The sequence below is a fragment of the Sarcophilus harrisii genome, chromosome 1, assembly GCF_902635505.1.
Source record: "Sarcophilus harrisii chromosome 1, mSarHar1.11, whole genome shotgun sequence".
NCBI classification, from domain to species: Eukaryota; Metazoa; Chordata; class Mammalia; order Dasyuromorphia; family Dasyuridae; genus Sarcophilus; species Sarcophilus harrisii.
Genome location: NC_045426.1, coordinates 132547869 through 132572854, shown reverse-complemented (window position 1 = coordinate 132572854; position 24986 = coordinate 132547869). Strand labels below are relative to the sequence as shown.

General features: G+C 35.2%; 1 protein-coding gene across 2 annotated transcripts in view; it reads left to right on the top strand.

The window, feature by feature from the left end:
• The first annotated feature begins 375 nt into the window (after positions 1-375).
• Positions 376-24986, top strand: part of PRKAA1 (protein kinase AMP-activated catalytic subunit alpha 1) — a 68532-nt gene continuing 43921 nt past the window's right edge. Inside the window, exons 1-4 of one of the 2 annotated variants that reach the window (XM_031964485.1) lie at positions 460-545; positions 1881-2001; positions 16966-17107; positions 18460-18553. In XM_031964485.1, the coding sequence (XP_031820345.1) occupies positions 18494-18553 (60 nt within the window). In that variant the 5' untranslated portion in view covers positions 460-545; positions 1881-2001; positions 16966-17107; positions 18460-18493. Of the gene's footprint in view, positions 546-1880; positions 2002-16965; positions 17108-18459; positions 18554-24986 lie in introns of both variants that reach the window. The other variant, XM_003759916.4, reaches the window with a different exon arrangement.

The window sequence follows — 24986 nt, the reverse complement described above, 5'->3', positions numbered from 1 at the left end:
TGCGACGTGGACGCCCGAGAGGAGGGGACCGACCGCAAAAGGACTCGCGAAAACCCGGGCCGAGCGAACTCCGGCTTCCGAGGGCGGCGCTGACCGCGGCTCACCCGCCGCTTAGCCCCTCCTCTGTCTTCTGCGTTCTTGGGGCGCCGCCTCTCTCTCTCTCTTCCACTCCTCCCCGTCTCTCCCTCCCCACCGGTCCCCCCTTTCTTTCTCTTTCTCCTTCTCCTTCTCCTTCTCCCTCCCCTTCCTTCCGCCACCTTGCCTCCCCTCCCGCTCCTTCGCTCTTCCCCTCCTCCCTCTTGCTTGCCCCTCCCCCTGGATCCTCTCCTCCCTTTCTTTCCCCGCCCTCTCCTTCCTCTCCTTATTTTCTCCTCCCCCTCCCTCCCCTCGCTCTCTCCCTCCCCCCCTCTCGGGCACCATGCGCAGGCTCAGTACCTGGAGGAAGATGGCGGCGGCGGAGAAGCAGAAACACGACGGGCGAGTGAAGATTGGCCACTACATCCTGGGGGACACGCTGGGGGTCGGCACCTTCGGCAAAGTGAAGGGTGAGCGTCCCTAGGGCCGGGCCTTCCCGCTGCCGCGGAGCTGGGAACGCCCCCGCCGCCCCTCCGCGCCGCTTCCCCCTGTTCCTTCGCATCTCTTCATCCCGCTACTCTCCTCTTCCCTCTTCCCCCTTCCCCCTCTCTCCCTCGCGCGCCGGGACCCGGGAACTCCCAGCCGGGGCTGAGGGACATCCCGGGAGGGTCGCCATGGCAACGGGGCGGGGGGAGGGGGCGTAGAGGCGCCCCTTGCTGGTGCTGCTGGCCGGCTCTGCGCGACTGGAACCCGGGTCTTGCCCCTGGGAAGCGAGGCCAGCAGATGCTCGCCGCCCGGCCGGAGGTCCGAGCTGTGGTCTTGGAACGGGTCCCTTTCCCTTCAGGAAGTGAGAGCCCCGGCAAGGTGGGGTCCTCCCGGCTCCCACTGCTTCCTCTTCTGGACCGGGGCCAGCCCGTTGCTCCTCCGGATGCTTAGCTTTGACTGTATCTTCGTCCTCTTAACGAAGCGAACGCATTTGGCTGTGGCCCAACTAATTAGTTAAGGTGACACGAGCCCGACCCCCAGCCTGTCAAGCTCTGGAGGTGCCATATAGCACACGCTACCTGATCTTATTGGAGTGCTGCTCATCTTCGGTGGGGGGTGGGGGTTGAACCGCTCCTCCCATTCTGATGTATTTCAGAGATCTGTGCTTTGACTGTATATTCTATGCCTTTTCACTATTTTTGGACAATCAGTAAGTGTCCTTTATTCCTTGTATGCCATATGTGTTAGCTGGCATGCTTACCCCAAATAAGGCTTTGAGTTTATTGGTAGGTGCTGTTGACAGCATTTACCATATATGATGATACTCACTTTTTTTGAGAAACAAAAATAAAACAAATTATTTCACAACTGATCAGAAAGAAAAACTTACAGGGTTTTCTCCCCAGCTCTCCTGTTTCAACACGATGTTTATGATATGAATTACTAAGGAACTTTCTGTCTCCTATTTTTAACCAAATGCTCAAACATTGCAAAATGGGTGCTGTTTAAACATTTAACATGAGCCACTAGATAGAGTGATAGATAAAACAAGCATGGCATTTATGATAAGTTATAATAGGACATTTGTTTTCCTTTCCTTTAATTTTTGTTATGTTAATTTTCTATCTGTAACATACCTGGTGCATAAGTGCTTAGTATTTGTTTTGATTTGAAAGGGATATAAAAGTTTATATGTAACATACCTGGTGCATAAGTGCTCAGTATTTGTTTTGATTTGAAAGGGATATAAAAGTTTGGTGAAATAACTAAATAATACTTGCTCTTTCAGAGCTAAATAAACATTTTCTGATTTTATCTAGGGATGGGAGAGGAGAACCCTCCTTTCTCTTGCCCTTTCTGAGTCATAGAAGTGGAAAATTGCTGTGTAGCTCACAGGGAGAAACTGCCTAACACTACTTGTGAAAATCAGCAAGGCCAACAGTAAGTTGAATAAATGTAAGGAATTTAAGCACAGTGACAGAATAGGTTAATAATACTTATTAGGGTGGGTCCCTACTAGTTTAGGATTTGTGTGATCTTGATAATAGAGCCTTTGAGTTTATTATTTATTTATTTATTATTTGGGGGAAAAAAATTGTTAGCATTCTAAAAGGATATTAAACTATCCTTGATTATTTTGCCCTGAAATTCTACTTGAATTAAAACTAGGATTATTTACCTAATATTAACATCATATTTCATTTTGTCATTGTTGACAGTTTTCTCTCCCTTCCCCCCAAAAGATTTCAAATTTATTAATATTCACTTAAGATTTGAAAACACCTAAAGTTGAAAGGAAGAAAGAACAAATTGCTTAAACAATTTATTGTAAATTAAGTGAAATCTTTTTGTTTGCTGCTATGGCAGAGGAAAAAAAAGAATCCTTTGGTAACTTTAACTGTATCATTTTGTGAGAAAATACCCTATAGAACATCATTATTAGTGGAAGAGAACTTCTTGCATATAGTAGGTAGATGTTAAATGAATGGATTGTTAAGGATTTCAGACTTTTTTTCCCCTCTCTAACTAATAGGTTGCTTACTTTATTTTTAAATTTTTAATACAGCTAGAACTATTGGAAAAGCATTTTCGTTTTGATATTTTCTTTTATATAAAACTTCATAGTTCACGCAAAGTACTTTTTTTGTTGTTTGATTGCTTAAATTACTATCTCAGATAAGTAGTGCTAGTAATTATTCCTGTTTTACCTATTTATAGGTGAGAAAAACTGAGATTTAGGATTGTTATGGACCTTATTCCAGATTACCGATAGTATCTTAGTAATGACATTTAGCCCTGACACCAGCATAGACCTTCTCAGATATCTAAGTCTTATATAAGTCATTTTCCTCCAAATACCACAGTATTGAATCAATTATTCCTTGAAATTATAATGGCTCCTTTTTGTTCTTGGTTGTTCAGCCATTAATACCAGTAAGAGACAGTCTTTTAATATTGTATGTGTGAGACAGTTATGTGTTATTTCCTGTATTTATATTATTAAAATTTTAATTTCAAGCATTTGAAATTAGGATTAATTCTTAGTTAATGGCATTTTGCCTGAAATGATTAATGTTTCCAAATAAAACCAGTTTCTTAACTTAGGTTAAAATGGATTGCTATAGAAAAATTTTAAATATTTTATTTTAAAATTTATATTTACTAATTCTCTTAAAGTACTCCCTCCCCTCTTTACCCTTAGCATAACTGGGTCACTATCTTATTGTCATTTAGAGCAAGTAGAAGCATTGTAAAATGGAGAGAAGACACATTTTTAGAACAAGTACTAGACAAAAAACTATCTGATATTCTATTTAGAGTCACATTCTGTCAGATTTTAATCTGCTTAAAAATCAAGATTATTCATCTGATCTGGATGTGAAAGCATTTATGAAAGTGTTCTAATGCGTTTAGACATAGTTACTTGTGGAAGAGCTAGAGATAACTTGGTCTTGCTAGTTATTCAGTTGATAGTTTTGCATTTTTGGAAATAGGAAAATTTGAGCTTCAAGACCTTTGTTATGACTTGCAAAACTATCTATGACTGAATAAATATATGCTTTTATCTTTCTTGTTTGGACTCCAAGCCGAGTATTCCAGCTGAGCATTGTCATAAATAAAACCCTTGGGAGCTTTTGGGGATGAGATTTTCAAGTATTGAATAAAATGGGGAGTGCTTAGTGATGCAAATTTCAGATAAAAGTTTTTTCTTAAGTAAGTCTGGGGAGTAGAGCCTTTTAGTCTACTATTTAGTCTACTATTAGTGTGTTATAGATGATTAGAAAAAATTTTAAGCTCACTTTTTATAAAAGTTTGTTTTGATTTGCAATAAAATAACATTGCACTTGTCAGAAAACTTGTATTTAAATCTTGACTTTAAAGCTATGTGAGTTTAGAAAATCAAAGAACTACTCTGGATCTCAGTTTCTTTATCTGTAAATTGAGTATTAGATGACTTATAAGCAAGGAAACAAACATGTGTTAAACACCTATTATGTGTGAGGCCCAGTGATAAGTGCCCTACAAATATTATTTCATTCAGTCTTCATCACAGCCCTGCAGATGCTCTTATTATCTTCTTTTAATAGTTGAGATACTAGAATTTGAATTTAGATCTTCTCCACTCCAGATTGGGTGCTCTATTTACCACAGAGCCACCTGCCTTATCTTATAATAACTCTTCCAGCTTTAAATTGTGGTGACAATGATAAAAGGACCTCCGAGGCCATCTTTTCCCTTCATTGAAGAATTATTATTTATATATTTTGTTTTTATTGCTTATTTTCCCCAGTTTCTCTAATCCTCCCCCCTCCTGAAGACCCATTTCATATAACAGAATATTTTAAGGAAAAAAGATTGAAAAGAAATAAACAAATCAGAAAAGATGTTATGTCAATTGAAAACATTTGTAAATTTATGCAGGGAAAATTATACCTCTGACTGTGTAAAATAGGGGGGAATGACTACTCATCTCTCATCTTTTGGGTCCTTGTTCTTTATAATTTTACAAAATTCATTTTCTATTGGTTGTATCAGCTCCCTTGTTTGCTACAGAAGCCCAGTTAACTAAGTTGCCATTTCTCCAACATAGCGAATAAAATAATAGAACTAGGATTTGAACTAATTTGTAACTCTAACTTCAAATCTAGTGCCTATCATTGGAGAGGCACCATGGCCTGTACTCTAAGTACCTTAGTACTCTAAGCCTCATTTTCTTCTTATGTATTGTTCTAAAATACCTGGTTATCAGATTTCCCATTCCTCAGACAGTGAAAGAAAAAATAATAGTGTCTGTTAAAAGCATAGTTTGAGATGTCCAACAAACAGCTGATGAAAAGGGAGATAGAGGGACAAAAGTTCAGTGGGGCTCTCAAATTTACCATTTAGTACTTTAGAATTTAGCGAGTTCTAAAACAGAACTTTAGCTTTTCTTGCCTCTTCTGACCTTGTGTTATTAATAGTCCAGAGTTGCCTTCTTGCTCAGTTAAATTTTCAACTTCTCCATCATTTTCTCTTCATTATTCTTACTCATGTTATGCGTCATGTCCCAAAAGTCTTAATGCAGTTTATTTGTTTATTCATTCATTTATTTATTTTTGCAGCTAGGAAGTATTAAATGTCTGAGGCCATATTTGAACTCAGGTCCTCCTGAGTTCAGGGCTGGTGTTCTAACCACTATACCACCTAGCTGCCCCTTAATGTAATTTTAATTTATAAAAACTAAAAACTGTTCTGAAACTTTTGGGATATTTTGCACATCTAGTCAGTTGTCAAAATAGTCATCTAGGTGGCACGGTGGATACAGATCATTGTTATAAGAGTCAGGAACACTCACTTGAGTTTAAATCTTACCTCAAATATTAGCTCTGTGACCATGGCAAGCCATTTCCCCTCTTTGTACCTTAATAAATCATTATACTAAGTGCTAGGTACTGTAAAAGGACTGGGGATATAGAAAGAGGCAGAAGACAATTCTTGCCTTCCTAATGAAGGGGACAACATGCAAAGTAATATATAAAAAGCAAGCTATATATAGAATAAATAGGAAATAATTAATAGTATATTATTTTTCCAAATACATGTAAAGATAGTTTTAAATATACATTTTTGTAAACTTCGTGTCTTTTCTCACTCCTTGCCTTAACCTCCCCCTCCCAAAGAAAATACGCAATTTGATAAAATTTAAATATATACAATTCTTTTAAACATATTTCCATGAATAGGAAATAATTAATAGAGGGAAGATACTAGAATTAAGTTTTGGGGAATACATAGTAAATGAAGGGATTTTAGTTGAGACGGAAAGGAAGCTAGGAAGGACATTAGATAGAGTGGAGGAGGAAGAATATTCCAGGCCTGAGGGATCTAGAGAAATGATCAGAATTAAGAGATGGAACATGTTGTTTGTGGAACAGTCAGAAGGCAGTGTCATTGGATCAAAGAGAATGTTGGGGGAATAAAGTGTAAGAAGACTGGAAAGGTAGGAGGGGGCTAGGTTATAAAAGCTTTCAGCTTTGAATGCTAAATAGGGCATTCAGTATTTGAATCTGGAGGCAGTAGGAAGTTGCTGGTATTTATTGAGTAAAGATTGACATGGATAGACCTGTGCTTTAGGGAAATCACTTTGGTGCTTTATTGGAGGATGAGTTGGACTGGGGATAAACTTGAGCTGAATCGATCCCCTAGTTGGGCCATTGCAGTAGCAGTGGCAGTGTCAGAGGAAGAAAGAGCATATGGGAAGAGATGTTACAAAGGTGAAATCGACAGGCTTTGGCAACAGATGGGATGTACAGAGCTAGTGAGGAGTTGGTAATTTGTTATGTTCTGAACTTAAGATCCTGAGAATATATGGTTTTGCTCTCTTCAATATAGTGGAAAGTAGTTTAGGAGTTCGTTTTTTTTTACATTAAGTTTAAGTTGTCTGTTTGGGCATCCAAATTGAGATATCTGAAAGACATTTGGAGATAGAAGATTGGAAGTCAGCAGGGAATTTGGATCTGGATAGCATCACTAGCATAGAGTTGGTAATTAAATCTGTGGGAGCCAATGACATCACCAAGTGAAGTAGTATTGAGGGAGAAGAGGAGAGTTCCAAATAGTACCCTGAGGGACATCTCTGGTTAAACCTGTGTTCTGGAACCTGTTTCCTCATTTATGAAATAGAGTTAATAATAGTACCTACTTCCCAGGATTGTTATGAGGATTAAATGTATAAAGCGCCTTATAAAACATAACACTATCTAAATGCTATCATTATTACTAATGAATTTTGTCATTTTGGTTTTATAGTATTTCTGATATATATTCCCCCTCTTTCCATTCATTCATACAACTATTACCTCACTATAATTTGCCCTCCATGTAGCTTTCAAAGTGATTTTCCTAATGTATAGATCTGACCAAGGTCACACCCCTCTTCAGTAAACCCCATTGGTTTCCTGTTACTCCAGGATCAGATATCAAGTCCTTTGTTTGATATTTGTACTCTTCACCACCAGTACTCTTCTTGACTAAATGCTTTTCTTTATTCTTTTCCTTCCTAATGCTAATGTTCCTTGTACAAAACACTTTCATCTCCTGTCTATATGCCTTAGTACTTTATGTTCTCCATGCCTGGAATGCTGTCCCATCTTCTGTCTTTGAATTTCTGGCTTCCTTTAAGGCTCAACTTAAACATCTACTTTTAAAAAAATTATTATTATAACTTTTTATTGACAGAACCCATGCCAGGGTAATTTTTTACAACATTATCCCTTGCACTCACTTTTGTTCCGATTTTTCCCCTCTCTCCCTCCACCCCCTCCCCTAGATGGCAAGCAGTCCTTTATATGTTAAATATGTCGCAGTATATCCTAGATACAATATATGTGAAGCATCTATTTTCTATAAGAAACCTTTCTCAATCTTAGTCTAGGCAGTGATAGAGTGAGACGTGCATTCTGAAACATGGCCAGTGTTTGACAAAGCATTTTTTAAAAACGCACCCCAAAAATGAGTGGAAGGGGACACAGATGTAGCAATTTTCTTACTACTTTATTAAACTTTTAGTGTATAGTAAGCAGTTAATGCTTGTTGATTTATTTAAAGTAAATACAAAAGTACCAGAAAGAATTTCTTATATAGTTTTCTTGACTGTTCTTTGAACCTTGAAAGATTCACAATCAAAAATAAAACTTAAAAAAACTGTTAGACATGAACTTAATGTAATGATATGTCAAAGGGTAGGTTTTTTTTTTTAAGTTACCTTTTAAAAACACCATGGTCATTTCCCCAAATGCTCCTTTCATTGAATATTGCCATGCAACAAAGAAAAATAGTTGAAAGAAAATTGGCAGACAACATTACTGAGTCTGCATGCATGGTTATATAAGCAGCGTTCTTTGTCTCTAATCCCCCACTTCTACCTAGTGAACAAAGTGTAGTTTATCATATGATTCTTAGGCCTAGGATTGGTTTTTAGAGTTAATTTGGGTCTTGCTGCCTATTGTTTTCATTTATACTAATGTAGTCATTGTGTTTATTACATATTTCCCTGTTTCTCTAAATTTCACATATATTATCTTTGTGTAATGATATTAGATTATGTTTATCATAATTTGTTGTTTTCTTCAGCTGATGATCCCCATTTATTTCTAGATTTTTTGGTGTTATTAATATTGTATTATATATGGGACCACAAAAAATACTATTTTGTAAATTAGTCAAAGAAAGAACAAGTAAGGTTAAATAAAAACAGCCTAATTATATGGGACTTATTAACTCAAGAATAATTTTGTGGGTCTCTCTTAGTTAACAAGTATGTATAACACATGCATATACATTTCCTACTAAGTGAAATTTTTGTGAAATATCTGAAATTCGTGGTATTAAATAAATGAACGAAAGTTTATTATAACTTTGAAAATGACAAACTTTTGATAAAAATGAAATGCTCAGAACTACTTAATAATTCCAATATATTCAACTCCTGATTAGTTATAGACTTTGTAAGGGCTTTATTGTTGATGTAATTTATTGTTGTTGTATTATTGCACATAATAGGGACTTAAGAAATCCTGGTTTGATTGCATTGGGCAGAATTGCACTTACTGCTGACCTCTGTCATACTATAGAAATAGACCTAGCATATTACTATAGTTATTGTCTTTCTGTCACTAACTCTAATTAAGGGAAGCAGTGTATGAGTTTTTTGGATTATGTACATTTTAAAAGATTTCCCTCTGTTAGTTTTGACAGTAACCTCCCTTTGATCAGTAGAAATGTAATTTTATCTTTTGAATCCATAAGAGGAAGTAGGCAAATTACATATTGTCTGTATTTACAACCCACCAACAAGAGTAAATTGGGATTTAAATGTAGTTTGGTAAAATACAGCCAGTAAGTAATACTTTTTTTAAAAATAACTTTTTATTGACAGAACATATGCATTGGTAATTTTTTACAACATTATCCCTTGTACTCACTTCTGTTCCGATTTTTCCTTTCCCTCCCTCCATCTCCTCCCCTAGATGGCAGGCAGTCTTATACATGTTAAATATGTTATTGTATATCCTAGATACAATATATGTGTGCAGAACTATACAGTTCTCTTGTTGCACAAGAAGAGTTTCAGAAGGTAAAAATAACCTGGGAAGAAAAACAAAAATGCAAGTAGTCCACATTTATTTCCCACTATTTCTTCTCTGGGTGTAGCTGATTCTGTCTATCATTGATCAATTGGAACTGAATTAGATCTTCTCTTTGTTGAAAATATCCACTTCCATCAGAATACATCCTTATACAGTATTGTTGTTGAAGTGTATAATAATCTCCTGGTTCTGCTCATTTCACTCAGCCTCAGTTCATGTAAGTTTTTCCAAGCCTCTCTGTATTCATCCTGCTGGTCATTTCTTAAAGAACAATAATATTCCATAACATTCATATACCGAATTTGTATATTTTTTTATATACAAATTTTACCGAATCATTCTCCAATTGATGGGCATCCGGCATCCATTCATTTTCCATATCTAGTCACTACAGAAAGGGCTGCCACAAACATTTTGGCACATACTGATCCCTTTCCATTCTTCAGTATTTCTTTGGGATATAAGCCCAGTAATAACACTGCTGGATCAAAGGGTGTGCATAGTTTGATAACTTTTTGGGCATAATTCCAGATTACTTTCTAGAATGGTTGGATTTGTTCACAACTTCACCTACAATGTATCAGTGTCCCAGTTTTCCTGCATCCCCGCCAACATTCATCATTATTTTTTCCTGTCATCTTAGCCAATCTGACAGGTGTGTAGTGGTATCTCAGAGTTGTCTTAATTTGCATTTCTCTGATCAATAGTGAAATGGAACAAGAGAACTGTATAGTTCTGCACACATATATTGTATCTAGGATATACAATAACATATTTAACATGTATAAGACTGCCTGCCATCTAGGGGAGGAGATGGAGGGAGGGAAAGGAAAAATCGGAACAGAAGTGAGTACAAGGGATAATGTTGTAAAAAATTACCAATGCATATGTTCTGTCAATAAAATATCTCAGAGTTGTCTTAATTTGCATTTCTCTGATCAATAGTGAAAGGGAATACCCTTTCATATGCGTAGAAATAGTTTCAATTTCATCATCTGAAAATTGTCTGTTCATATCCTTTGACCATTTATCAATTGGAGAATGGCTTGATTTCTTATAAATTAGAGTCAATTCTCTTTATATTTTTGAAATGAGGCCTTTATCAGAACCTTTAACTGTAAAAATGTTTTCCCAGTTTGTTGCTTCCTTTCTAATCTTGTTTGCATTAGTTTGTTTGTACAAAGGCTTTTAATTTGATATAATCAAAATTTTCTGTTTTGTGATCAATAATGATCTCTAGTTCTTCTTTGGTCACAAATTCCTTCCTCTTCCACAAGTCTGAGAGGTAAACTGTCCTATGTTCCTCTAATTATTTATAATCTCGTTCTTTATGTCTCAATCATGGACCCATTTGATCTTATCTTGGTGTATGGTGTTAAGTTGGTCCATAAGTAGTACTTTTGATCATGAAAAATCATTTGATCATGATTTGTTTTTTAAATGGATAATGCATTAATCTGTATTTCTAATGAAAAGAAACTGAATTATCAGTCCTATTTGTATGAAAATAAACCCAAAAGCTATTTACAGTGTGAACCAAGGCATATTCAAAAGGTTTTGTTTTTAAGCTAATACTTTTTGCATTCCCTGAAACTTTTACAACTTTATTCCATTTTACAGTTACTACATTTTTCACTGTGACAGGCATACTTTGTTATAAGCAAATCTTGCTACTGGAAAGGTGCATTAATTGGTCAAAATGTCAGTTATTTATTTAGTACAGAAAATATAAGACATATAACATCTAAATTAGGCATGTGTTTCTTCAAAGTTTAACAAAACCTTGCTAACATCTGTACTTTAACATCTAGTGTAACATAACTACTAACTTTCTTACCAAAACTTTTGGCATTTTTCTTATATTTAAGATTGCTACATGAAATATTCATTTAGAAAATAAAAATGGGGGCAGCTAGTTGGTACAATTGATAGAGCACCAACCCTGAAGTCAGGAGGACCAGAGTTCAAATCCCACCTCAGACACTTAACGCTTACTAAGTGTGTGACCCTGGGTAAGTCACTTAACCCCAATTGCCTCACCAAAAAAGCAAATAAATAAAATAAAAATGATAGGAAAAGACCCCCCCCCAAAAAAAAAAAAAAAATTAACAGGCTACAAAACAATGCCCAATATCCCCTTTTATTTTCATGTCATTAAAATACAAAAAGTCAAATGTCCTTCATTCCATGGTTTGCTAAGCTAACCCAGCGGGTTCTGCTGGATTTGTTGGTACTCTCTCAGTGTCCTAGTAGAAAGGAAATTCGTAAGCTTGTGACCACTTTGAGACTGGTTACTTTCTCAAACAGTTACTTAGGCTGTAAAAGTACAAAAGACTAAGTTGTCATACATACAAATCACAAAATTGTGATTCATAATCAAAATATTAATTTATTTAAATAAAATTTAAGTTTATAAATATAAAACAAGGCAAATACTGTTTAATAGTAGTGGCTGGTGGGGGTGGAGGGTGAGGAGTACAACACTGGACCTAAATTATGTAAACAGAAAAAAAATCTTATAGTCAAAAAAAAAACAATAAAAGTATATTTCAATCCACCAAGTAGAAGAGTTTATAATAACTGTGTCTTCCCCCTCAAAGTGGCACTGAATCAGGCATGCAAAGTGAAGCTGGACATATGAATAGTTATTGGTTAAATTTCTGATGTTTGAAGAATGGCTAAAAAAGAAAAAAAAAAGGTAGGGAAAATGCAGTTCTATATTGCAGTTAAAAAAAGCCACTTTGTTTAAAAAAAAAAAAGTTCTCCATCTTCTAAGTAGACATTTCATGGAAAATACTAAAATCCAATATTGCTATACTATCTGCATTAGTTATAGCTGATAAGTAAACTTATTTCATTTTTGTCTTAAACTACTATCAAAGCTATATATGATAGCCAACATATCATGGCTATTATATATAGGATTACATGTTTTTTTTTTCCTTCCGCAGAGAGATTTTTAAAACAATCTGGTGGCCAACATCAGTAAAAGGCTGGTCCACGTTCTCACTTATTTTAAAAGAAAACTTTCACTATAGTAATTTGTACAACCTTTCAAGTAAACATTTCTCTATCTGTATAGAAAAGGGGGAAATGGTTATGTTCATGCCTGTTTTCTATGTTCATGGTAAGAGGTAAAGACAAATGTGGAATGGAAAATCATGGGAAAGAACAGAACCACTATGGCTCATCAGAAAAAAAGGAAAACCAATTTTGAATTATGACTAAATATTTAATTTAAACATTCAGATCATAAGCTAGTAGTAAAGTGGACTCTGAATTGACTTGCAATCAGCTGCCTTATGTGTGTGTGTGTGTGTATATGTGTGTATCTTTCAGTAGGAAGGGAAGTCATAAAATCAAAACCTCTTAAATGTCGGGTTGAGGCTGTATACTTTTTGTTATTATTTGTGTATGTTTCTTACCGTGGAGACACTCTGGATACTCACTGAAGTAAACAAAATAGCCATTTTTCTTTTAAACTGAAACTATAGCCATGGCAGGGGCTTGGGCTGCATTCTGTAGCATTACTTAGCCTTTCAACAGGCTGATGGTGGTAATGTTATTATTCTGAAAGAAACTGAAGATCACAGAGGGCATAAAGCTAAAGAAAAAAAAAAAAGGTTAATCATTTATCCTAATAAGCAGGTGATCATCACAGCTGCCTCAGCAAAAAAGAAAGAAACCCCTTGTGAATCACAAGATGATCATTCAGTAGTTATTATGTAAAGAGTAAATTTCCTAAAGAATAAAAACTGTTTGACTGGGAGAAAAATATATACAGATGTTAACAACAAAAAATTCAAATATTTGTTCATGGAAATTGGATGACTATATTAGAGTCTCATGATTGGGTCTATCAATTACATTACATGTATAATAGTCATTTTTCTAAGCATTAAAAATCTCAAATGATTTTCAAAGTCCATTGGATTGGTGGATATATAGTTTTAGAACTGAATTCACATTGCTTCCATCAGCTGAGAATAGAAACTACCATTGGAGAAATGCTGAGGCCCAACACTTAAAGTCTTCTAATTCTGAAAGACAGACTTTTTAGCTCCTGCTTCAATTGGAAAGTTACATCATGTCCTAGTATAGGCTGTATACAATATTCAAAGCAAAATAGGTATACAAGAAACAAAAAAGCATGATTAGTACGAAAAAGTAAGATCAATTTTAATCATCAAGATTATTTCAGGACAAGAGTCCTTCCTAGGGATTTCTCTTCAGAACCTATTAAATGGCCTAGTCAAGATAGTCCCAAATTTGCACACAATCCTACATACCTTTCTTTGGCAAGGGGAGGAAGCTCTATTGGGATGCTCAGCAGCAGATCATTCTTATGTGTTGAACAAACTGGGAAGTCTTGGTCTGTTGGTGCTACTGAATCCATCCTTTGAGAGTCTTGAAGTACAGAATGTAATTTTAAAACTAATTTACAGTGTTAATTTTTTCATAGTTATTCTTTTAGCAGATTCAGTCTTCAACCAAGAGCCAAATTAAAGGTCAGAAGGTCATTCTGATGCAATGATGTTTGAATTTACAAGGCAAAATTTCTCTAATTGGCAGAAGTCAGTAAGTTAGATCAGATTGGTAAATTGGGTATTTTTATCACCAAGACTGAAGAACCCCTGTCCCTTTTCCTCACAATGTAATATCTGGAAATTTTTGATTTTCTGGTGATGGCACAGTGTGAGTACAAATGCTTTTGGATTACTCTGGGCTATCAACCAAAGAGGAAAAGCCCATTCACAAACCCCTGCAATTTAATAATCCTATGGGATTTTTCCTGAGAGATCCTTCCATGAAACCAGTATTTTGTCTTATAGATCACTGTGCTTAATATAGAAGGGTGGAAGGGACTTTAGCCAAGACTTTCATCCTTGTGCTTCAGCTTTGTTTCCTCCAAATGTGGCCCACTTCCATGGCTGTGCTCTGAGCTTCAACGGAGTTCTCAAACATTTTTCCTGTTTGGCTGGAAAAGTTCATTGCTGTGAGAGAGTTCTCTGACACATTACACATTGGAGTTGAGAAGTGGAAAAGCCAGACTTTCCTCTGTAATTCTTATAGAAGAACATGCTATATTTGAGGAGCCTAAATGCTGTCATTCAGCACAGTCTGCTCGTTCATCTTCAGCACAAAGTAACTGCAGGTCTTTTGTCTCATTTCTTACTTCGTTTGGCTTGTTAAAAAATTCATAGTCTATAGAGATTGATGCTTCTTGCCTGCTATCAAAGAAAAGATATTGCTGTCTTCCAGGTCATTCAGTAACTGCAATTGCCTTGGCTCCTTTAAAGTTCCTTTGGAACAATTTGAACTTTACAAATATACATATAATTTTTTCTGGGACGTCCTGCCAAGCCCCCTTCTTCCCCAATGTTGAATTTTAGAACAACTTCTGGAGCTTAAAAAATTCTTTAAAAGTTGAGTTTGGGGAATATTGCCATTTGATTGGTAACACTATCTGTTCTGGAAAGAAATTCACAGGATTTTTGAAAAATTAATTTTGCATAATTATTTCTGAATAAAAATTACTTTCACTTCCTGTCTCACTTACCTCTTGGACCACTAACTCATAGTCTATCAAGCACCTTTCTTCTCCTAGGTGAAGATGATACTCCACTAGGGCTCAGCTTTTGTTACTCAAAAATGTCAATGAGCAGTTGGCAGAGGTCCCTGGCCTTCCTGTCTGTTAGAATCTCCACCATTTTGTTCCATCTTTACTAAAGATTTTTAACATCCAGATTATTAACTGGCTGATTCTGAGGTAAAGAGTTTGCTGTGAAAAATGGGGGAATTAGTGGGACCACCAAAGCTCAAGAAATGGATTTAGTATGGTGCACAGAGACAAGATTCTAAATTGCTGTTCTTCCTGAAGGCATCTGACTGCTAGAATGTGCATGGGTTGAGAGCACTGAACTTTGTGTTTTGGGGACACTTGCTGATGGAGGGCCCTTGTTCTTGAGATTGGCAACTGCTATTTAAATTTATTTAAAAAATAAATTACAGTTATGTTGACCTTTTTGAAGAGGAGGAGCAGTTTCTGATTGCATTGGTTCTTGCTTTTTTTCAAATTACATTTACTGTGGAAATGGACCAGTCGTGGTTTTGTCCAGTTTGATTGTTTTCTGGTTTCATTCAGTCAGGCGAGGATAGACAACCTTAATATTAGTCAAAACTGCCAGTGAGTCAGTGGGACATCTTTTCTTAGCACTGAGTTTACCCCCCAATACCATCTCAGGAAGCTCCAAACCTGTTGCTGATAGTAGGTTTGCTGCTGCCTTCCTCTTCAGCATTGTCCCTGGACCCCTTCCTCACGCACAGCTGGTTCCAGGGGTCCATCTGATTTGCACTTTCGATTGAGGGTTGTGGCAAGGTGCATTGAAGCAGGGAGAAAGACAAAAGGTGGGGTGGTTTACTTTTGGCTCAAGAAAGCAGAACTGGGGATTCACTAGTTGCCCAGTTGGTCCACAGAAGACTCGTATGTCTATGCACATACGAGTATGGAGCAAGTCTGTAACCCTGTGTTTAAAGTGATGATTTAGACAGAAGAATTGTTTTCCCTAATGTATTTTTCCATTTGGAATATAATAAAAATACTTAAGGTTTTTGTTTTGTTCTTTTTTTTCCCTCCCTTTTTTAAGGGAAAAAAAAGACATTTTGAAGGGGAATTTTTTTTTAAACATCACTGTAGTTTTTCAGTAGAATCCTCCCTTTTGATGAACAAAAGGATTTTTTACATTGTTTTCTTTGCCTTGATAGTATCTACGTCATTTTATTTCTATCTGCAGCCCTATCATCTCTTTAATGAGTGGAGAGTTACATTTTTCTATTAGCCTTCTAGAGACCATTTGATCTGATTTTTGTTGTTTAATGTGTTTTTTTTTTTTTATTGTTGTGAGCATTGAATACATGTTTTCTTGGTTAGTCTTAATTATGCTCAGCCATCAGTTCATTCAGTTCTTGTCAGATTTTTCTCAATTATTCATATGTACTGTTTCTGATAGCACAAAAATATTTTTATATTCGTTTACTATAATTTTTTCAGCTGTTCAATCATGTAATTTCTTTTTTTTTTTTTATTGTCATAAAAAGTGCTGCTATAAATATTTTCGTATATATGGGACTTTTCTTTCTGTCTGTGACCTTGGGGTAAATGTTTTCTCTTGGTATCTCTGGATCAGAGTACTGTTTAGAAACTTTTAAAACATAACTTTAAAAAAAATTGTTGAGAGACATGAGCATTTCCATATACAGAGGACAGAAAAAGAATTGTTTATGAAAATTGTGCAACTACTATGTATAGTTTGTTTTTCTTTAATAAACATAGTTTGTTAATTTTAATCTGGGGCAACTAGATGGCTCAGTAGATAGAGTGCTGGCCTGGGGTCAGGAAGACTTGAGTTCAAATACTAGGCTACTGGTTCCTTTGTTTGTGAATCTTGTTTTATGCATGAATGCATGAATTTTGCAGTGTTGGCATACTACAGTTGCTAAATTTAAGTCATAATTAGCTAATATTATTATACTAATGTATAATTTCTACCTTTTCTTCACCTATCATACTTTGAAATGAAAAGAAAATGATTTTCTTTTCTTGAGAAATGAAAGCCTTGAAGCATTTTAAAACTGATACAAAATTATTTGAGGAAGTAGGTCAATAAAAGAAGATCCTTCAGTAGTCTTTCTGACTCCTTGGTCCTTGTGGAACGTGACTAACAGAATTATTAGTTCAACTAAACCTTAATTTTCTCAAATTTTATTTTTTCTACAGTTGGCAAGCATGAGTTGACTGGGCACAAAGTTGCTGTGAAGATCTTAAATCGACAGAAAATTCGAAGTCTTGATGTGGTAGGGAAAATTCGCAGAGAAATTCAAAACCTTAAGCTTTTCAGACATCCTCATATCATTAAGCTGTAAGTAAGGATTGTGTTAAATTAGATCCACTCTTATTTGTCATTTTTTGTAATTTTTTTTATTGTTTAAAAAGTAAGAGAAATGATTAAAATTCCTTCTTTTTTGTCTTTGTTTTTTCATTCATTAATATTTTACATTTCTGTAAGACTTTTCTGGGCTCAAAGAACTTTAATATAGATTTGTGAGGAAAGCAGAACATGGATTAGGCTCATTTTACCAATGAAGAGATTGAAGCTCAGAGAATTGGGTGGATATAGATAATAAAGACCTGAAGGAGCCAGAACTTGAGGTGAAGGATATCTGATCTGAAGCCTCATGCAATGGTTTCCAGACCAGAGATCTCATTATGTTCTGGTCACATGGTTTTGTACTGGTTGTTCCACATGCCTTACCTCTGAATCTCAGAATCCTTGGCTTTGAAACTTCCAGATTCAGCTGTACTGCCAGATTCCTCACTTTTCCTGAATACCCTATCCTAGTTTCTTATCCTTTCTTAAATCACCTTGTATCAAATTTGTATATACTTACATATAGCTCTGCCAAAGTGCTACATATGCATTTCCCCAAAGCCCTGCTCTGTATCACACATTAGCAACTACAGTTTATGAGGTAAATGGGGTTTGGGGCCTAACACTCAAAAACTCTGTTGCTGACACTTAAAAAAAAAAGATAAGAATCTTTTGAATCATCATAGTTTTACACATGATAAATGGTGATAAATACACAAATACTATCATAGTGGCCTTTTCTGTGGCTTCAGGCTCCTGTTGTTCCTGGAACAAATTGGGCTGGTCTCAGACTATGGGCTTCAGGCCTAGAGACCCTGGAAGAAAGAAATAAAATTGGGACAGGCCAGCCTTACTGCATCAGAAAATATAGGATGACACTTTACAAAGATCTGAAGTTTAGTTGTGAAAGTGGTTATTGGAAGAGTTGCAACTTGTGAGTAATTATGAAGTAGTGTGATTTTCTGATTACTGTTATTGTTTATTGCAGAAAAAATTACATAGAATGCCAGCTGGAGGAAATTCACATTATACTCAAAATACTCCCTAATATATCAGCCTCATTGGAACAAATTCTCCAGCTAGATTGTAAGCTCTTTGAGAATAGGAACTATTTCACTTTTTTCTTTGTATCTCCAGTACCTACTGACACAATATGATGCTTAAGAAATGATGAACTATTTTCATCATGAAACATTATTGTGTTTTTAAAAGTGTAGTTTAGTAACTGGTAACATTAATTACTAAAAGATGCCGTTATACTGTTAAACATTTTGAAGTCTATTTTGTGAAACTTTAATTTCCTATTCGTTTTGAATTTAACGAGATAATATTTCTCTCATCAGGTACCAGGTCATTAGTACACCATCTGACATTTTCATGGTGATGGAATATGTCTCTGGGGGAGAACTATTTGATTATATCTGTAAAAATGGCAGGGTAAGTGATTCTAACTTCATACTGCAATGGCATGTTTTTTTGATTTTTTTTTTTTTTTTGGTAAATTTTTAAATTTTTTGTTAAAGCTCCACAAAACACTTTATTTACATATTATATTGTTTTTTGTTAAACCATTTATATTTAGAGTCCCAATTCTAATTACTTAGCTTGTATGTGGCACTGCTCTGCATGGGAAAAAGTTGGAATGGAAGTGGAGGGCAAGGAAAAGTAGTATATACAGCTCTACTTCCTGTGCCTTGAGTACAAGATTAACTATAGCATAGCAATGCAGCAGTTTGGGAAACTATGACTAGGATATAGTGTGTAACCCCTGTATAGTGAACAGAAGACCTCAATTTTAGTTAGTGTGAAACTGGGCAGATCACTAAAGGTCCCATATAAGACTATCCATTACAGAGCAGTTGCTATTCTATGTCAGGGAAGGGACTTTCTATACTGTAAATACTGTATTTGCTTTTTTTTTTTAAATTAAAGCTTTTTATTTTTCAGAACATATGCATGGACAATTCTTTAACATTAGCCCTTGCAAAATCTTGTGTTCCAATTTCCCCTCTCTTCCCCTACGCCTTCCCCTAGATGACAAGTAGTCCTAGTATATGTTAAATATGGTAAAAATATATGTTAAATCCAATATATGCATACATATTTATATAATTATCATGCCGCACAAAAAAATCAAATGAGTAAAAAAGGAAAAAGTGAAGCAAAAGAAAATGCAAGCAAAATAAAAAAAGTAACAAAAAGAGTGAGAATGCTATGTTGTGAACCACATTCAGTTCCCACTGTCCTTTCTCTGGGTGTAGATGGCTCTCTTCATCACTAAATGATTGGAATTGGTTTGAATCATTTCATTTTTGAGGAGAGCCACATCCATCACAATTGGTTCTCTTTTGGTCTTCTTGTTGCTGTGTATAATGATCTCCTGGTGCTGCTCATTTCACTTAGCATCAGTTCATGTAAGTCTCTCCAGGAATCTCTGAAATCATCCTGTTGTTTCTTACAGAACAGTAATATTCTATGACATCCATATACTACAATTTATTCAGCCATTCTCCAGTTGATGGGTATCCACTCAGTTTCCATTTTCTTGAATGGCACGTTTTGTAATTATACCGTAGAAGTATAAAAGTCTATTAGAGAGGGTTGGCTTTTTTGTTTGTTCACTTTTTTCATGATAGGTTGATTTAACTTGAGTACTGTATCATTTAATCTCAGCCATACCCTTTGTTGGCATCATGGTGTCATGCAGTTTTTAGAACTGGAAGGATCTTGGAATTTAGTTCTTAGCGATGCTGACTTGCCCAGGGTCTTTTATATATATAAATATATGTATATATATAATATATATATAACATAAATTATATATATATATCTTAGATCTTTATCTATAAATGTGTACACACCATTCATTAGTAGCAGAATCGGATTGTTTTCCTCCTTTCTTTCTTCCTTTATTATTATTTCCTTTTTCTTCTCATCTTCTCCTTTCTACCCTTGTGTGAGGGCCCTACTCCCAGTGCAATGCTTTTTGTCCAGTTTATTACAGATAGGTTTGAGAAATTAGAAATGAGATGGCCTACAATAAATAATAGAGGTGAGATTTGGAATCATAGAATTTTTAATTGAAGGGACCCTAGAAATCATCCTTTCTAAACACAATTTATAGATGAAGAAAGATTAAATGATTTGCGTAAAATCATACACTCATTTTGTTAATATGTATTTTTACAGGTTTCATTTTAGATTTGTTTTCAGGTCTTATCTGCATCAGTAGATTTGGGGGAGTGGAGTAAGTCTGTAATTGTTTGGGTGTGGTACTACAATAATGGTTACCACAGTGTTACAAAGTAAAATGGGCTCTAAGAATTAAATTACTTATAGGAAAGCATATTAAAAGTGAAATCATATGCAGTTTTGTATACATATATATGTGAGTGTATGTATGTGTGTGTGTGTGTATATATATATATATATATATAAATAATATGAGGTAAATATTGAAGAAATCGTCTTTCATAGAAAATAAGCAATTAAAATAAATTTTAAAACTGAATTTAAATTTTTATTTTCAAGTCAATGTTAAACTTTTGAAAGAATTTGAAATAAATAATTCCTATCAAAACTAATTTAAGATATTTAAGACATTAAAAATGTCACCAAATTCTAGAAGTAAAATTAATATTATCATGCATATTTTTCTGTTACTAACAACTTTCTTTGACTCTGGGTTAAAATAAGCAAGAAGTTGACTTTTTCATGGATTCTTTCTTGCTTTGGTGTTTCTAATCAATCCTCTCCAAGAAGAACTTGGAAATATTTCCTATTTTGTATTTTAAGCTTTAGGAAAATTCCCTTCCATTTGAGGCAGTCCAGTGACTCAGTATGAATAGAACCCTGGACCTGAAATAAGGAAGACATGAATTCAAATCTAGCTTCAGAAACTTTCTAGTTTTCATCCTGGGCAAGCCACTTAACCTTCTTTGCCTTACAGATGAGTTTCCTCATCTGTAAATTGAGCTCAGATTGCTACTATCTAAGTCTTTATTTGCTTTCTGTAACTTTTGTCTTGTTTTCCATTTGGACCAAATAGGATTAATATACTTGAATGTACTTAATGTATTTGAAAACAACTATCTTTTCTTCTCTAAATCTTTTCTTTAGGCTAAACATTTAGAATTCCTTCAACTGGAACCTATATGGAATAATTTTGAGGCCTGTTAACCTTTGATTGCCTTTGTTTAGTTACTTTCTAGTTTATTGTACTTCCTAAAATGTAGCACCTAGAACTGAACATAATCCAAATCTTGCCTGATTATGACAGAGTATAACAGGAGCATTGTTTAGTCCTGGATAGTCTCTCTTATTAGTTGCAGTCTCAGATAACATAACCTTTTGGATTGCTGTATTATAGTGTTGATTCATTGAACTTTTACTTCCACTAAATCTTCAGTAAAATCATTTTACTTTGTAACACTGTGGTAACCATTATTGTAGTACCACACCCAAACAAGAACAATCTTCTATTATTGAGTGTGAATGTGTGTATGTGTGTGTGACATTTCCAATGAGTCATATTGGGAAAGAAAAATCAGAACAAAAGGGAACTTGAGAAAGGAAAAAAAACAAAGAAAACAAGGTGAAAATAGTATCTTTTGATCTACATTCATCTCCATAGTTGTTTCTTTTTACATCCAAAGTTTATTGTAATTGCTTTCGATCACTGAATTGCTGAGAAGAGCTAAGTATATTACATTTGATCATCACACAATCTTGCTGTTGCTAGATACAGAGATTTCCTGGTTTGCTCATTTCATTCAGCATCAATTCACATAAGTCTTTCCAGGATTCTCTGAAATCAGCCTGTGCATCATTTCTTATAGAACAATAGTATTCCATTATATTCATATACCATAACTTATTCCAGTCATTCTTCAGTTGTTGGGCATGCACTCATTTTCTAATGCTTTGCAACCACAAAAAGAGTTACTACAATTACTTTTGCACATGTGAGTCTTGTGAAACTCTTTTATGATCTCTTTGGGATACAAACCCAGTAATGCCATTGCTGGATTAAAGGGTATGCCGTTTTATCATTCTTCTGGCATAGTTCCAAATTGCTCTTCAGAATGACCTGGATCAGTGCATAACTCCATGAACAATTTTCCATATTGTCTCCAAAATTTATCATTATCTTTGCCTGTTGTCTTAGCCAATCTGATAGATGTGAGATGGTACTTCAGAATGGTATTAATTTGCATTTCTCTAATCAATACTGATTTAGAGAATTCTTCACATGATTATAGATGGCTTTAATTTCTTCAACTGAAAGTTGTTCTTATCTTTTTGTCATTTATCAGTTGGAGAATGACTTGTATTTTTATAAATTTTAGAAATGAAGCCTTTATCAGAAACACTGGCTCTGAAAATTGTTTCCTTTCTAATCTTGGCTACATTAGTTTTGTTTGTGCAGAAACCTTTTAATTTAATGTAATCAAAATTATCTATTTTGTATTTCATTATGCTCTCTATTTCTTGTTTGGTTATAAATTCCTTCCTTCTCCAAAGATTTGACAGGTAAACTATCCCTTATTCTTCTAATCTGCTTATAGTATCACCTATTTTATCTAAATCTTGTAGCCATTTTGACTTTATCTTGGTATAGGGTGTGAGATGTTGTAAACTTCCCAGATTTCAGACAGACTGTTGTCTAACCATACCTTCTATATTTTATATTTTTGAAGTAAGACTTTTTTGAACCCAAGTAAGTTTTTGTGTTTATCCTTACTTAAGAGTTTCAGCCCTATATTCTGATCTATTGAGATCTTGAATTGAACCCTGATTCTTATACATTACTTTAGCTCACTATCTTAACTTTGCATTATTGGCAGCTATTTAAGCTTTGATTAAAAAATTAAATAGTCTAGAATGTATATCCTTGGGACACTGCCCTGAAGACTTGCTTCCAATTGATATTCAGCCAATTATGATAACTCTTTGGGTCAAACTACCTAAATGTATTATTGACTAGCCTGTATCTCACCTCCAATTTGCTTAAAAGAGTAGAATGAGTGAACTTTGTCAAGAGCTTTGCTAAAATCCAGGTAGAATATATCTTTAACATTCCTTTGGTTATCAGTCTAGTAACTATCAGAAAAAAAAAAATGAAGACAAGTTGAGATGATCTGTACTTGAAGAAGTCCTTTATGATAACTTTTTTCTTGGATGATCACTATTGTTGTGTTCTGCTTTCTAGGGCCCCCAAGTTGGGGTGACAAAATGTACCGTTGCTTTCTAGAGCCCCCATACCGAGGTGATCAAAATATCCTGCTTTGTAGTAGAGAAGTGATGATGTAGGACTTCTGAGGATGGTGGAAAAATGGAGTCCTTTTATTATAAGGACTTTCCTCTTTTTTATACCCTTACGCTCAGAATATACTGTACAGGTGGGATCACATAAACAACTCACTATTGTATGTAGTTTGCCAACTGGTATCACTCTGCTTCAATCACAACACAGGTTGTTACCACCCTCTGACTTCTCAGGAAGATAAAGAGCCCTTGGGGGGGAGATGGGGAGCCGAACCAGACATTGTTAGCAGATTCCCTCTGGGCTGAAGGGTCTTGTACCTCACCCAGAGTTCCCCCACTGTCTGTGACCCTCTACACACTATCTCATCAATGATACATTCTAGAATTTTACTAGGAATCAAAGTTAAGCTCACTGCTATATAGTTTATTAGTATTTCCAACCTATCCCATCCCATTCCATCCTTAAGCTGCCCTGCCTTTTCCTGTTTTCTTTCTTCCCTCCCTCTTTCTTCATTCCTCCTTTCTTTCCTGATTCTACTTGCCTCTACCCACTTTTTTCTTGGGAATTGGAAACTTTTGCCTTGGTTAGCTTCTCCCCACCTTCCTTTCTCCCCCCCCGCCCCCCAACTTAAATTGGCCTACATCAGGGTATAGTTTTTTTTTTTTTTTTTTTTAACCTTCATCCCCTTGAAGTCTGGATTAATTTTAGAGAGGCATTAACTTGGATAGGTGAAAATTACATCTTTATTTTCATTAACCTCTAACTGAAATTTAACATTTTCTTTAATTATTAATGTAGTTATTGAAACATTATAAGGAATAGATGCCATAAAAAAAAAAAAAAAAACAACCTCCCAAACCTAAGAATTTCTGGTCTTTGAATTCTCTATGTACCTACATTGATCTCTTTAGGCAGTTTTCTCTTTTTTCTTCATCAGGATTATTTCTTCAAAATTTCATTCTTTAGAACTTCCCATCCTACTGGTCTATTTCACCTGTAGAATTGGAATCCTATTACCTCTCCTCTTTCTATTTTTATAATGAAAGCAAGTATTCAGTGTCCTTGGTTATAAAGTACTTATTCTCTTTTGACCTTTACAACAACTTCATAAGCTAAGTAGTATAAACATTATCTTCATTTTCCACATGGTGAAATTGAGTTATTTAAAACTACATCTTAACTCAGTAACTTCATAATCATACAATTAGGAAATGGAAGCGTTAGGACTAAAATTCAGAATATTTAACTGCAAATCCAGTATAATTTTTACTACACCAAAGTTCCTTTCCAATCTGATGAAAATTAATCAGCAATTTAATATAATATCTGATTTGTGTATATTGTAGATAGATACATACATGCATAGTGCTTTTTACTTTACATCTCTTATCAATCCTGGGGAGTTCCTTGTAGGCAAGGACTATTTTCTTTTTTGTCTTTAAGTCCTCAGGTTTGGCTCAAAGTATGAATGCTTAATGAATTGAATCAAATTGTGTCCTTTCTAGTATCCTTTTTCTAGTATCCTTTTAATAGTGGATGGAGGTAGGTGTTTTCTGCATTTGTCATAAGAGGAAACTAAACAGATATTTGAACAATGTCAGC